The 16345-nt window shown below is 38.5% G+C and overlaps 1 protein-coding gene across 1 annotated transcript in view; it reads left to right on the top strand.

Moving 5' to 3' along the window:
- Positions 1–16345, top strand: part of CDNF (cerebral dopamine neurotrophic factor) — a 67884-nt gene that overhangs the window by 17629 nt on the left and 33910 nt on the right. Inside the window, exon 4 of the mRNA XM_055332579.1 lies at positions 590–1017. Coding sequence (XP_055188554.1) covers positions 590–768 — 179 coding nt within the window. The 3' untranslated portion in view covers positions 769–1017. Of the gene's footprint in view, positions 1–589 lie in introns of the transcript that reaches the window.

The raw sequence follows: 16345 nt of genomic DNA, 5'->3' as shown, positions 1-16345 counted from the left end.
GATTCCCAAACAATTAAGGCTCAGTGAAAATGCTCTTAATTTTATTCATGTGTTTTGGTTTCTTTATATTTGTATTTAAAAACTCAATAGTGCTTTGTAATGGGTATGTCCATCTGTTTTAATGCAGACATGTCTTCAGTATAGAAGGTGAACTATCACTTTCTAATTAATTACAATTAAGGGCTTTCAGTTGGCCACACTCAAGGCCATTCCAAGGCACCGTCATTTATCAGTTCCCTTCTTTGTATCTTAGGAGCAGCAATTAGAATGCTGTGCAGTCATTTTAATAATTATGGTCTTGAGAAGCCATGGAGTAGTCACAAAATACTGCAAATCTACCCGGTCCCCTGTTTTGAAGCAAGTATAATTCCATGGAAAACAAGTTTAATAGAACACTAATGATCCCAATAGCTTTGTACATAACACATTTTCCTTAGGTATGTCTTGGTTTCCATAGAAATTGGAACTGATCCCCACTTTGAAACATAGGGTAGTCAGCACCAAGATAAGTAACACCATTGGCTTTTCTAAGTGTTTCACAGTTGTTTTGTTTTTTTTAAAAAAACTGCTTTTCCTTTTTGTCATTTAGAAAAGAAATTGGACTTGGCATCAGTGGACCTGTCAAAGATGAGAGTAGCAGAGCTGAAACAGATACTGCACAGCTGGGGAGAGGAGTGCAGAGCCTGTGCGGAAAAAACTGACTATGTGAATCTGATCACTGAACTGGCACCCAAGTATGCAGCAGCCCATCCCAAAACAGAGCTCTGATCCTTGGATGTTGGTACACCATTAATGACAGATATAGTGACTCTCCAGGATATGGACTTGTTGGTTAAGAGTAACCAGGAGTTGTGCTGTATGTGGTCTCACATTTTTTGTTTTGGTTAACACAACCAGCCAAGAATTGGTTACTTGGAATTGCAGTGAAAACTGTTAATATTAGTGGTGTCTTATATTTCCAGTGTACCCAACCTAACAGTGCCTTTCTCATAATTTTTATAAGGATTATATATCTTTTCTTTGCCTGTTTCCTTAAAATTGGGAAAGATGAACTACTGAAAAATGGATGGAATAAGTCAATTCGAAAAAAGAAGACAGTGCTCAGAGGCCCCTCTCTGTGCAGATTTTAAATTAAATATATTGGTTTAGGACAAAAGAAACAGTGTTTAGCCTACCTAACACCCACCGTCAATCCAACACAATCATATGACATAATCAAAGGTTTTAAAAAGTAAACTTTGTACTTTCAACTGCAAATCACTTTATGTTCTGGCTCTTTTTGGTATCAAATCTGGCTCTTTTATGTTCAAATCTTTTTGGTTTTGGGAGGGCAGGAGGCACTACTTGAAATTAGGGTTTCCCAATAGAAGGAATACCTATTTAAAATTCACTTACACCTACTTAAAGAAAATAGATCAAGAATCCACTCAAGTATAGTCAATGTTTTAACAAATCGTATCAACGCTCATATTGATTGAACCAAGTTCAAGGTATTTTGTATTCCTTTCTACCACATATTAGACAAGCTTTTGATAGAGAATTAAAGCATGGTAACAGCATCTGCAGGCAACATAGAGCTCTATGGTTCCTAATGCTATTTTATTAGCTTTTTAAAAATATTTTATTTATTTATGAGAGACAGAGAGAGAGAGAGGCAGAGAGAGAGAGAGAGTCAGAGACACAGGCAGAGGGAGAAGCAGGCTCCACACAGGTAGCCCAATGCAGGACTGGATCCCAGGTCTCCAGGATCACATCCTGAGCTGAAGGTGGTGCTAAACCACTGAGCCATCCGGGCTGCCCTATTTTATTAGCTTTAGATTGTAAAATAATTCTTGGCTCTATTTTCTGGTCACATCAGAGTAAGAACTCCCCTGTACAAGTGGCTGCCTCTGGGTGGAAGGCAGAGGTGGGGAAGGCCCGCAAAGGGAACTTTCTGGGGGGATGGGAAAGTTGTATATCTTGACTAGGGTGGTGGTTACATGATTGGATATGATTATGCAACTCATTCAGTAGTATAATTAAGATCTGGGCATTTTATTGTATATATGTTTTATCTGAAATATAGAAAATTTATTTTAAAGTTAACTGAACTTCATTCAAAACATCTTGTTCATGTAAAGAATTGCATTTACTGACTGGGAGTGCTTTTGGGGAGTGGAGGAGAAATTTTCCAGACTGAACATGTACACTGAAAGTATAATTTTCACATTTAAATGCTGCGCAGGTAAACGAATTTTCAATTTGTCAGTTGGGATATAACTGAACTTGTCAGAGAATTGGTGGTTAGTAACTTAAAAATGGGAATAAAAAGCTTTGGTATAGTAAGTGACCAAAAGGGTTATTGTTTCTGGATTTTGGCAGCTTGATCATTATGTGGAAAGCACTCTACTTTATTATGAATTATATCTTTAAAAAGTCCATATTTAGGGCTTTTTTTTTTTGTATTTGTTTTCCTTTAGTGCATTTTGAACCAATTGAGAAACTTATCATTTGAAAATAGCATGTTTGATGTCTGATCTCAAAACAGGTCATATTTTCTTACTGACCTACCCCCCCGCCCCCTAGGATATAAATCTAGGTAATAAGAATATTGCCCAGCAGGTTCATTCAGATCCATGACGTTTGGTCTGGCTTGTCAAAGAGCATTTTCTCAGTGAATGCCACTGAAACTTTTCAAACTGCATACATAAGTCACCTGGGGATCTTGTTTAAATTTGGATTTTGATTCAGAAGGCCTGGGTGGGGCCTGAGACTCTGCTTTTCTAATAAGCTCCTAAGTGATGCCCATGCTGCTCTTGCAGGGATCACATGCTTGGAGTGGCAAAGGCCTGAGTCATGGACCCCCCAGCTGATTTATTTTCTCCAGTTGCCAATTCTCTGTTAGTTTTTTGATAGAGCCGAATATAACAACAACAACAAAAACAATAAACACACGAGTTGTTTCTCTCATATAAAAGAAGTCCAGAGGTAGTCAGTCCAGAGTAAATATGGCAACTCCACTGAGTTACTTGGGATCGAGTTCTTATCTTTTTGCTTTACATTAGGTGCGTGTTCCATTCTTAACCCATGGTCCAAGCTCACTCTGGAGCTCCTTACTCCAGAAGGGAGAAGGCATGGAAAGAATAGTCTTTAAGCCAAGCCAGCCTCTTTAGGGCAGCCTTCCCCACTTCCCTTCCTGTTACCCCTCCCCAACATCCCCCCTCAGGTCCATCTCCCACTCAACACTCTGCCACAGATCATTGATCAGAGCTTAATCACATGCCAAACCTAGCTGCAAGGGAGTTTGGGAAATAATATCTTTTAGTTGAGTTCATAGCTGCCCTAATAAAATAGAGGTTTTTGTTTGTTTTTACTGAGGAAGAAGGGAGAAATAGTTTGTGGCCACAAGCCGTCTTTGTCACACAGCATAAATTTTTCATTCCCATGAATTTTAGTTATAATTCCTGGTTATCATACCCTAAATAACTCTTCTTCCTTCTTACTATTTGCTTCTTTTGTAAATGTAGGCAATTATGTCTTTCTTTTTTTGGTTTGACAAGAAGTAGCTCCTGTTTTTCTATTTTCATTTTAAATTGCTTCCTCTCTCATTGTGTGTGTGTGTGTATACAATTTGTGTTGTATTTTTACCCCAAACCCATAAGCACACAAGATTTACAAATCAGACTTTCTGACAAGTGTGGCAGAACTCTGAGCTGAGAACTTTCATCCAAACAGCAGCGGTTTGGGACAGATGTTATTCCCAATCTATTTTACATTTCAAAAAGTTCAAGTAGATGATCCTTTAATTTGGTGCCCAAATACATCTGGGAGATTAAGTATAACATTTAAAAGTTGTAGTTCCTTGAGTATGGATATTCGTCATTCACATTCCACTAGAGTATTATATTTAGAACAAAAGAGCTTGGCATATACGACAAGAAAATATTTGATTATCAGATCCTTAAAAACAAGCAGGGCACTTTGTGATCCCAGAGGCTCCACCTATGGGTTTGAGCAGCTCTTGATTAAGTGTCTCTTCTTGGCAGATAGCTGAGTTTTTGCCTTCCAGACTCATCTAGGGGAAATGATCGTCAAGGACCTGTTCTTTCACAGTGTGTTTGAATCAAGGACCTGTTCTTTCACAGTGTGTTTGAAATAAAACAATTCCACCAACTATGAAATGGAAAAAGGGATGAACAGTATATATTAAGTTTTTTGTTTGTTTGGGGGTTTGCTTTTCACTGATACACATTTTCAGAATTTGGGATTGTGCAGGTAGACCTCGTGCTGAATTTCTAAAGCTCACCAGGATTTAAATGAAAAATTTGATGTGTGAGACGGATAAATTAAAAATGTAAATGTGATAGTTGACAGAGGTAAAGTTGTTAGCTGTCACTGAAATGGATCAGTTTTAGAAAAGGCAGTATTTTTTAAGGCTTCTCATGTGATTTCTCTGGAAGGCTGTCAATAAGTACTCTACATAGAATACTAGAAGTTCCTCCCAGCCGTCATAGTTTTTTGATGTGGGAAGCTCACCCTGTGCAGTTGGGCCTTTCCAAAGTTTTGGTGGCTGACCTTGCAAGATAAGATACCTGGTCTGGCAAACTGCATTTTCTGGGAACATATGGCTGCTTATTAAGATGCTATGGATTAGTTACTTGTACTGTGTGAGACATGAATTAACCTACATTTAGAACAAAAGAAGAAAGAAAAAAGAACACATAAAGATATATAATACAGGTCTACAATCCATTACCAAAATACCTGGAGCTAGGTATTCTTGGAATTCATAATTTTTCAGATTTTGGAAAGACAGTATGGTATTTCATAATCACCTAGGGGTTTGAAGCAGCACCCCATAATACTCATAAATCCAGGTCGGGGGTGGGGGGTGCCTGGATGGTTCAGTCAGTTAAGCATCTGCCTTCAGCTGGGGTCATGATTGTGGGGTCCTGGGATCAAGCCCCAAATCAGGTTCCTCGCTCAGTGAGGAGTCTGCTTCTCTCTCTCCTTCTGCCGGCCGTTCTCCCTGCTTGTGCTCTCTCTCTCCATCAAATAAATAAATAAAGTCTTTTAAATCAATCAATCAATCAATCAACCAACCAACCAACCAATCCAGGTCAGGTTTGGTCACCAGAAGAAGCTGGATCAGGTCTTGCTTGTCACATGTTACAAAAAAAGAATCTTTTATTTTCACAGCCTTTTGGATTTCTGAATCTTAGATGAGAGACTGTGGCACTGTCATTCTGTGGTGACTCCAATCTAGGTGTTATCAATCATTAATTAAGACTCTGGGCCTTCTTTGATAAAACCTCTCCCGCCCATAGACTAGTCTCCAATGGACAGAACTTCCTTCTCCTGGAAAGGAGTTGAAAAACACCTTAGAGTCTCAGAAAATTAGGACTCCAGGTGCCTCACATCTTTCTTTTGGCCACATGCCTTCCAGAAGTATGTATGGCACAGGGTCAGTACTAAATACTCATCGGGGAAATTTGCTCACCACGTTGTCTTCCTTCTAAACAGGTGGGTCAGCTGTGGTTTCTCCTTCTCAGGTCCTGAGAGCCAAGGAGCAGAAAGGAGGCTGCTCCTCCTTTCTGCAGCCCCCACCCTCAAGACTTCTCTCTCTCCAGACTGAAAGTCTGTTCACACTTTGCAAACAACAGTCTGCTCTTCTCTTTGGTGGCAATGTTTACAATCAGCCACAGAGGACGTTGTTTACAGGGCTCTTACCTTTTTCCTTTTGAATTTTTTAAGACCTATTTTGGAAAGAACAGATCAAATGTTGGCGCCTTAGTGACGGAGTGTCTATAAATACATTCCAAGGGATCTTGGGCTGTGCAGTTTCTAGCAGGCAATAAACTTGCTCACCTGCTGGATGTTTTCTAAGAATGCCTATCCCAGAAATTCAGGTGTTTCCCCTGGTCAGATATTTGCTGTTCATATATTTCTATTCTTCTTCAGTCCTAAATTAATAAATTCCTGGTTTCTTTCTGAAAAGAGTCTGGACTTTTCTCCTTTTCAGATTATATTTATACGCATATATATTTGTCTCCTCAGAAAGTTCAGTGTCACAGCTCCTTGACCTTGGGATGTATATGCTCAGGACTCTGGTTCAGACCCAAATTTTACAAATTATCTTTGCAGTTTTCTTTGCTTTCTCTAATAGTTCATTGGTGGTTCCTAAAAATTTCATTCCACTGGAAAATCTTAGTACTGTAATAGCATCTTGACTATACAAAGATAGAAGTAGAAATAATAAGAGGGAAAGAGCACCAGAATGAAATTTGAATCCTGTATTTGGCCAGTTGTGCTGAGAAAAGTAATTCACCTTTCTTGGCTCTCAGTTTTTTGTCTTAGGTATAGCTAATAATTGGGCTATTTCATTAAATGGAAAAATATCAGTAAAATATGTAACAGAGTGTCCAGCTCAGGATAGACACCTCAATAGATGTGAGTTGCATCTGCATGGCACTTTATTTTAAACAATTCATTTATTGTCACAATGTTCTATATGAAGGTATGATGAGCACTGGCCCATTTTATTGATGAGGAAGTAAGGCAAAGGAAACATTTAGCGACTTGCCCACTGAGGCAAGGAAATGAATTCAGGTCATTTGACTTCTGGATTGGATGTAAACTTTTAGGCTGAGAAATTCAGGGGTGAGAGACTTTGATGATTTGGAATTTAGGACTTTTAAGTGATCTTTGGGAAGTAGGCACATTCACATTACACATTTTGGGGTGTGAAAAACATTACAAGAAATGGTCAAATAGAAATTACCTGAAGTGGTTGGTATTTGATAAGTCATGACCATAACATGTTCTAGAACAACACTTGTGGTCAATAGTGGGCTATGTCTTTTATGTGGGGTGACTCAATATTTCTGGAGCATCCTATAATTCTACACACCTCCATGATGCTATTGCTTCATGTGAAACGTAGAAGAATTTAGGTCAACTGTCTTGTCCAGCAACAAAAAAGCATGAGTATGTTCCTGGATCTTTTTATTGCAACCTCATATACCAGTTGTCTGGAGACGCCTGAGAAATGTACTCATCAGCATCTTTCTGAAACGCCTTTTAAAACTCTTGAAAGTCAGCAATCTCAGATGAAGCACTTTTGTATTATGCTTTATTTGAACTAGTTTGACTATTAAAGAACTTTCCTGATGGTCTTCCCTTTTCTATTAGACAAAAAGGTAATACACTATCATGTGATATTTTGTTGTTCTGTTTTGAAGAATTGCTTCTCACTTGTTTCAACTGTTAGAAAACATAAAGTTGATTTTTCTTTTCCTATCTTTATAGTAGTATCAATTATTTTCATCTAACCTATGCTTATCAGAACACACTCCAACTTACGTAACTCTTCTGGGGGTGGCGGCAATGGGTAATGCTTATCAGAACACACTACAACTTACGTAACTCTTCTGGGGGTGGCGGCAATGGGTAAATAAAATGTTTGGGAAAATCAATGACTGTGAATGTGCTTTGGGTATAAACGTATTTGTGCCTTAATTTTAAACCTAGATCTTCATGAGTAAATACTATATTTAAAAAGACAAAAGGACACTTAAATGTTTCTACTAATCATTGTATTTAACTTGAATGGAATTCCAACCCCCCAGGTGTAAGAATGATGATGACTTGAAAATTTAATATTTTTAAAGTGATTATCACGTGTGGTTTAGGTGGAATGGAAAGGGTGATTGTGGCAGTAAAATTTTCACTCTTAAGATCTTGAGTCTTTGATGATCATGTCACTTCCTAGTAAGTTGGAAGCAAGCAGGAGGGACTCCTGGGATACCTTTTCTCTTAGCTTCACTGGCTCCATTGAACAAAATCAAAGCCTCACAAAAATAACCACGAACAAGCTTATTTTCTGTTCATGCACAGAAATTCTACCTTGAATATCTAGCAATTTCCCAGTGTCTTGGGGGTCAGTTTTGCAAGAGAAATGTCCAAGGCTTTGAATGCTCATCCTGCGACTACCTCTGCTTCTACTATACTTAATGTCCACTCCCCTCTTCCTGGACGTTGGCAGGGTGGTAGTGCTGTAGATACCTCTGACCTAGCCCCATTTTGCTTTGCGAAGCTTACATTCTTTCATGGATGGCCCCTCCCACCTCCCTCTTCTAATTACAGAATAATGACATGTATGCAGAAGCTCTGCCATCCCCAATGAGTACCTCAGGGGAGGATGATTCTTTAGCAATAAACACAGAGGACGAAATGGTTTCCTCTGATTGTGTTTTTGCTATCAATAGGTCTGAATAATTTCACATGTGCGTGCATTCTAGAAAATGCTTATAGCTGTAGGATAAGGGAAGAAATTGCAATGCCCATTCCTAAGTAGACTGACAAACAGGCCTCCTAAGTCAAAATGAAAGAGTTTTAATAGCAAGTAGACTATTGGAAAAAGTTAAGATCCTTGAAAATTTGCCAGTTGCACTAATAGACATTGGGCATACGAGAAATTTAGGCCCAATTGAAGGGTCTTATTGATTTGTCCATTGGCACTAGCCTTGCCTTGAATTTATCATTACTTTTGAATATTTGTGTGACCCAGGTCTGAGTGTTCACATGCTGACTTTAAGTATATGATCTTTATTTGGTAGTAAAAGTGTAAAATGAAAATAAATGTTTTAGAGGGTATTATGCTGAGTGAAATAAGTCAGTCGGAGAAGGACAAACATTATAGGGTCTCATTCATTTGGAGAATATAAATAATAGTGAAAGGGAATAGAGGGGAAGGGAGAAGAAATGGGTAGGAAATATCAGAAAGGGAGACAGAATATGAAGACTCCTAACTCTGGGAAACAACTAGGGGTAGTGGAAGGGGAGGAGGGCGGGGGTGGGGGTGACTGGGTGGCCGGCACTGAGGGGGGCACTTGACGGGATGAGCACTGGGTATTATTCTGTATGTTGGCAAATTGAACACCAATAAAAAATAATTTTATTATTAAAAAAATAAAGGATATTAGGTAGCAACTTAAATACTTTCTGATGGGAAATTGGTTTAAAAATGATGGACTGGGGGTAGGGGGCAGCCCGGGTGGCTCAGCAGTTTAGCGCTACCTTCGGTCCAGGGTGTGATCCTGGAGACCCAGAATCGAGTCCCATGTCGGGCTTCCTGCATGGAGCCTGTTTCTCCCTCTGCCTGTGTCTCTGCCTCTCTCTCTCTCTCTCTCTCTCTCTCTCTCTCTCTCTCTCTATGAATGAATAAATAAAATCTTTAAAAAAATGATGGACTGGCAATATAAGGCAATTCTATGTAGTAATTTAAAAAGACTGAGGTAGATTTATCTTACTGATCTGGAAAGATTGCTAAGGAATATTTTTAAGTAAAAAAAGTAAGTTGTGTTTATACCGTATTATCCTATTTTTAAAAACTGCTACAAAGCTCCTATGTATGTACATAAATATAGAAAAATGTCTCAGATAATGACTTTTTCTCCCTTCCCCCACCTCTCTGTCTCTCAGTATATCTTGCTCTTTCTCTCTCTAGATATGTATTATTTGTTGCTTTGCTAAACTAAAAGTTGGTATTGAATTTTATCATATACTTTTTGGGGGGAACTTTTGCTTTGAAATAAATTTAAAACTATAGAAAAAAATTTAATTTCAAGAACAGAACACAGGAGTCCTTCCCCAGATCTACCAATTATTGATAATCTACCATATTTTTCATTTCTCTATATATACATATATTTTTCTCAACCATTTGAAATTATGTTGCAGGGGCACCTGGTTGGCTCAGGTGGCACCTGGTTGTTTAAACATCTGCCTTGGGCTCAGGTCATGACCCTGGGGTCCTGGGATTGAGTCACCATTAGGCTCCCTGCTCAGCAGGGAGTCTGCTTCTCCTTCTCCTTTTGCCCCTCTCCCTGCTCATTCTCTTTCTCAAATAAATAAAACATTAAAAAAATGAAATTATGTTGCAAATGGTGCAATGTTCCATTACCTCTGAATGCTTCAGTGCACATTTCTTTAAAATAAGAACATTCCCTATGTAGCCACAGGATACCCACCAAAATCAGGAAATTGAAACTGATAATGTACTGTCTTCTACTTTGCAGATCCCTGCTCAAATTTCCCTGATTGTTCCAGTGTTTATACTTCCAGAATCACGCACTGCATGTAGTTAGCATGTCTCTTTAGTTGTCTTCAACCTAGAACAAGCTAGTTAGTCTTATCTTTTTTGAAGCGTCCCAGTCAGTTACTTTGAAGAATGTCCCTCAATTTGGAGTTGTCTCATCTTTTGCCATGATTAGATTCAGGTGTATCTTGACACTAGCACAGAAATGAGCAGATATTTTTCTCAGTGCATATTATCAGCAGGTACATGATGTTGATTTAACTTATTACTGGTGATGTTGACTTTTATCATTTGGTTAAAATGCTGTCAGGTTTCTCCACAGTACAGATAATTAATGAGTACTTTGTGGTGGGGTATTAGTAAGTATTGATAAGTATTCATTAAGATGTTAATAAGTATTTTGTGGGGAGATACCTCAAGTCTGTGTAAATACCTGGTTCCTTATTAAACCTTTACCCATTATTTGTGGCATCCAGAGATGCTATTCCTCACCCAATTATTATTAACATGGTGGATAAGTAATTATATAATGCTACTATTTCTTCCATACATATTTGCTGGCATAAGGGAGAGCTTCCTCTTCTTATTTATTTGTATCAGTCTGGATCTATGATTCCTGTTTTATTGAATGATTTATAATCCACTGCTAGCATTATTTACTGAGATGCTCAAGTTAGCCCAGATTTAGCCAGTGAGAGAATTTTCAAGCTCCTAGGACTTTCGACGATTACAAAGATTCTTGGAGAACTTCCTTATTTCTGCCATGAGAGATTCCATGCTCATCTGGTACTTTCCTTATCCTAGCCCTGGAGTCAACTATGTTTTCAAGGAGCCCTGGTTCCTTTTAATTGAGAATGTTATTTAGAGATCAGGATTTAGGCATTAAAAGTGCTTAGTGCTACCAGAGCGTCATCGATTCTGGGTCCTCTCAGTGGGTAGAGCTATAAGCACACATGTACATTTGGTATCTACATCTGTAGCTATATCTCTATATTTTAGAAACCCTGTGTTCATGCCAATGTGCCTGATTACTATTCAAGATCATGAGTCTTACCTTTTCCATGTTTGTGCCTCTCTTCTTCAACAATTAGAAGATTGGCTTCCATGATCCTTAATGTATGGGATTATTTCTTTTGGATGTGACCATCTCCCATTTATGCTGTCATACCTCCCGTGCTTCTGATGCAAATTGGCCAGGTCAAGAGCAAAGAGATCCCCCCAGCTCTGGTGGTATGCCAGCTGAGAGTTTCACATCTATATTGTTTTGAATGAATCTTGACTGTTTTATTGAGGGGCTATAATCTAGTGATTAAGTGTGAGGTCTCTACAGTCAGAATGTTAGATCTACGTAGTAGCTATGCCACTTGCTAGCTGTGCGGCCTTGGACAAACTAGTTAGCCTCTTCCAGTTTCTAAGATTCCTTTCTTCAGAGGGAGGCCATAAACAAGAGAAAGCAAGCCACCTTGCTACTTCTTGCTCATTGGGTATAGATCCTGAGTCTCAGAATAAAGGGTGCTGCCTTCTCTGGTTAAGTAGCCATTGACTGAAGAATGAGCAGCAACCTTCGGCAGGCCACAGGGGTGGGGTGGAGAGCATGAGAGGTCTTCAGGGTAGTGGGTGGCTTTATCAGCCATCCAAAAAGGGGCTTGCTTGCCTGTGACATCAGCTCACTTGGGATAAGTATAACCCAGTGAAGAATGATGAAGTTCAGGCCTCAGTTTCTTTATTTGCAAACTAATGATGGTGATGTGGGTTTCCATACCTTAAAGTATTGTGGAAGGGTCCGCTGAGCTAATGTTCTCCAGTCTCCAGTCTAGAGAACACTTCCCACCTCCTTCCCTCTTTTAAAAATAATACATATTCACTGTAGAAAATTTAGAAAACCAACCTAAGCAAAAATAAAGTAATTGCTATCACTAATAATTACAACTGGCAAAGATAACAACTCTTTACATTGGGGGATGGGTCCCCCCAGTCTTAATTCTAGGCGCATCAGGTGTAAGTCACTAGCATAGCGTTCTCCCTCTCTTCTCTTCTCTCTGTGGGAGACCAAGACCAGATTATCTCTAGGTACCACACTGGACTCAGCAGTACAGTACTCCATAAAGCAGTCAGCAAGCAGGCCAGGTCCATGCACCGTGCACTCCTCCTGGTGGGCACTTGTGCCTGAGGCAGCATCCTCAGATGAAGTTCTTCTTCCTTCCAGGTGCAGAAGGCCAAACAACAGGTTCCCTCACTCTTTGAACATAAGGACTTGTCCACTGTGGAAGCTGGCTACTGTCCAGATTCTGGGGGAAACAGCAGGCAAACATTTTCCATTCAAATGCTACTGCCTTGCAGGCCCTCCAGGCTGAGGTGTTTCAGAGAGCAAATGTGGCTCTAGCATAGACGGAGAGGATATAGGGATCATCTTGCCAGGAGATGTGCACACACTGACTCATAACCTTCCCACCCCTCCTGTCCTTCCTTTGATGTTGGTGTCAGCTTATCTGGCCGGTCCACTGACCATATGCTTGGCCACTTTGTAAACATTTCCTCAAACATTACGTAACACTATGTTTGTGTCTAGGGATAAATGGGAGGAAGAAGAAATGTAAAGGTTAGCTTTTTTTCCCCCCTCAGCATTTTTACCACATAGCCAATGAAAGGATACTAGTCCAAGTTCAAGTTGGCTCTGTGGAACTTTCGAGTACTTCTAAGGACTCACTGATTTTCCCATCAATTATGTCCACCAACACTCACCAGTCTGGGGTGCTGTTCTGGCACTGCTGTCTTAATTTTTTTTTTTTAAAGATTTTATTTATTCATGACACACACACACACACACACACACACACACACACAGCGAGGCAGAGACATAGGCAGAGGGAGAAGCTCCCTGCAGGGGAGGGACTTGATCCCAGGATCCCAGGATCACGCCCTGAGCCAAAGACAGATGCTCAACCACTGAGCCACCCAGGCATTCCTTAATATTTTCTGTCATTTAATACACAGACTAATATGTGCTAGGTATTGGGCCCAAACTTTGTTCCTCACTTCCAATCAGTGGTTTAGAATTTCACCCTTAGAGATTTTAGTCCTATGTATCTGGAAGATTTTATTTCCCAAAAGGAAAGTGATTTAAAACATAAATAATCCCAGAGCTGTTTCAGTGAATGCACTGCTGTGTGTTAGTTGACACAAGTTCTGTAAGGGAAGGAGTAAAGAAACATACCAGGAAGATGGTAACAACGGACCTAGGAGGTCCTAAAGCCAAGTATCACATTAGCATATTTGAGGAGTTTGCTAGTTTCATCATTTAGCGAACATCTAGATGTAGCTCATTTCTTTTCTTTTTTTTTCCTTTTTTGACTCTTAGAGGAATGAGCTCAATCATGACACTTCATATTAACAGGATTCACTGTATCTGTTAAAGGGAATAGTTCTGGGAGGAATGGCACATTTTGGGAATCTGGTGACAGTTGATGGTAATTTCTGAGCAAATGGATAGGACTCTGATCCAGGGAATGAAAGTTAAAAAGGCTCTCATGGGTCTTTGGCTTTTATGCTATGTAAGCAAAGACTCTAAGACATACATTCTTGGATCTGCCTTCACACCCTCATAGAAGCCAGCTCCCAGAGCCATGGAAAACCTTGAGAAGATAATAGCAGGAACTATTCCTGATAGAATGAAATTTTGTGAAACCATCTACAGAAGGATTAAATTCAAGAAGTTGTATGTTTGATACTATTTTTAAAAAAAGATTTTATTTATTTATTCATGAGAGACACGGGGGCGGGGGCAGAGACACAGGCAGAGGGAGAAGCAGGCTGCGTGCAGGGAGCCCAATGTGGGGCTCGACCCTGGGTTCCCAGGATCAGGCCCTGGGCTGAAGGCAGCGCTAAACTGCTGAGCCACCTGGGCTTCCCTGTTTGATACTTTTTGATGACAAGCAAAATCATTTCTTATTAAAGGGTTACAAATGGAACCAAAATACTTAGTATGGAACTGGAAAAGAAGACAGATACTGCTCATAAAAAATCACTCATGTTAAGTAGATAATAATTCTATTTTGCTGAATGAAGGCATAAATATATGCTGATGGTACCTTTGTATATGTAAATCTAGACTGATGATACATAGTATATTTTAAAATATACAATTATTGCAAAGCACATCACTTTAGAAGAGCGAGTCATTGAAGAAATGTGAAGGGATAAGGAAAATGTAAACTGGAGGTTATACAAGTGAAGATTGTGCATAGGCTTGTATTTTGAAAAAATTAAATCACAAAAATATCTGTTGAAATACACCTTTTCTACATCTCTTTATTTTTTATTCTGTATATCTTACCATCATGTTGGAATTTGCTTGCTCGTCTCACTTCTCATAAGCTACCTTTCACATTATATTTCTCTTTATTTCTTTGTAGAGAGTTCTGGATAACTTTCTACAGCTCTGTCTTTCAGTACATTCTTTCTTTCTTCAGCTATATCGAATCTTCCTATTATGCTCCCTATTATGTTTAATTAATCAATTATGATTTAAAATTATAAATAAATACATATGTATTTAACACCCTTGTTGAGATATAATTCACATCTCATGAAATGTAACCTGTTAAAGTATACAATTTGGTGGTTTTAGCATACCATGGGATTAGATAACCATTACCACTACCTCATTTTAAAACATTTTTTTTTAACCCCCAGAAGAAACCCTGTACTCACATTAGTAGTCATTTCCCTTTTCTCTTGACCACCAACCCTAGCAAATACTAGTTTCATCCCTGTCTCTGTGGATTGCCTATTCTGGACATTTCATACAAATGGAATCATACCATACATGGTCTTTGGTATGGCTTCTGTCATTTGGCATACTGTTTTCAAGGTTTATTTATGTTGGTTTTTTTTTAAGATTTTATTTATTTATTCATGAGAGACAGACAGAGAGAGAGAGAGAGAGAGAGAGAGAGAGAGAGAGAGAGGCAGAGACACAGGCAGAGGGAGAAGCAGGCTCCATGCATGGAGCCTGACCCAGCACTCGATCCCGGGTCTCCAGGATCAGGCCCTGGGCTGAAGGCGGCGCTAAACCGCTGAGCCATCGGGGCTGCCCAAGATTTATTTATGTTGTAACATGAATCAATCCTTAATTCCTTTTGTAACATTCCACGGTATGGATATACCACTTCTTTTAATCCATTCATGAGCCTTGGACATTTGGGTTGTTATAATCTTTAGGCTCTCATGAAGAATGCTGTTGGAATCTTTTTAGGTCCATATCTATGTAAATTATTATTCACAACACTTGGTTTTATTGGATTTAAGAATTTTTTTCAGTATGATTGAATGTATTATGGACTATTATTATTGTTTTAATTTGTATTGTGTAGTAGGTTGAATATCTTTTCATACCATTATGTGTCCTATTCTGTTAATTTCTTGGTTTTATCTTTTGTCCAAAAATCTCTTTTCCTGTTTTTCATTTCCTTAGTGATCTGGAGAGTTCTTTAAATAATTGAGAATTTATCAGTTATATGCATTACAGGTAATTTTTTTTTCCTGATCTGCAGCTTTGCTTTTGTCTTTGTGTTGCCTCTTGAAATACAGAAAAAAATTTCATTTTAATGTAATCATATCTAGCAATATTTTCAAGATTCATGCACTTCCTATGATTTAAAAAATTCTTTCCAACTCTAATATCATACAATATTCTCTTATTATTCTGGAAGATTTAAAATTTTCTTTTTACATACAATTACATAATAAAATTTTTTTTATTTTTTATTTTTTTCATAATAAAATTTTTAATGGTGTGAGGTAGGGATTTAATTTTTATCTTTTTTCTCCATTATTATTTTCTGGATATTTTTTCTTTCTCTACTAATTTATAATTTCCCTTTATGATATACATCTCCCTGGGTCTATTTTTAGGTTTTCTATTTTCTTCCATGGATGAAATCCTACTACTTTAATAACTGCTAGTGTCCAGTCAACCACAAAATCTGATATGGAAATATACTTGCTGTTATCACTGTTACTTGAAAAAAAATTTGCTTGGCTTTTCTGGTCCTTTTCCATTCTAAATGGAATTCAAGGATCTCCTCATTAAGGTCCATGAAAGAAAGCAATTGGAAGTTCTACTTGAATTGTGGTAAATTTATAGATTAATGTGGGAAGAATTATGTTGCTGTTGATTTTTATATAGTTACCATTACAGTTCTCCATTTGTTTAGGTCTTCTTTTATGTTATTTAATAGTTTGTTAATTTTCTGCCTAATGTTCATA

This window comes from Nyctereutes procyonoides, unplaced genomic scaffold, assembly GCF_905146905.1.
Source record: "Nyctereutes procyonoides isolate TBG_1078 unplaced genomic scaffold, NYPRO_anot_genome, whole genome shotgun sequence".
Taxonomy (NCBI): Eukaryota; Metazoa; Chordata; class Mammalia; order Carnivora; family Canidae; genus Nyctereutes; species Nyctereutes procyonoides.
Note: the sequence above shows the minus strand (reverse complement) of the source record. Positions and strands in the feature narration are given on the sequence as shown.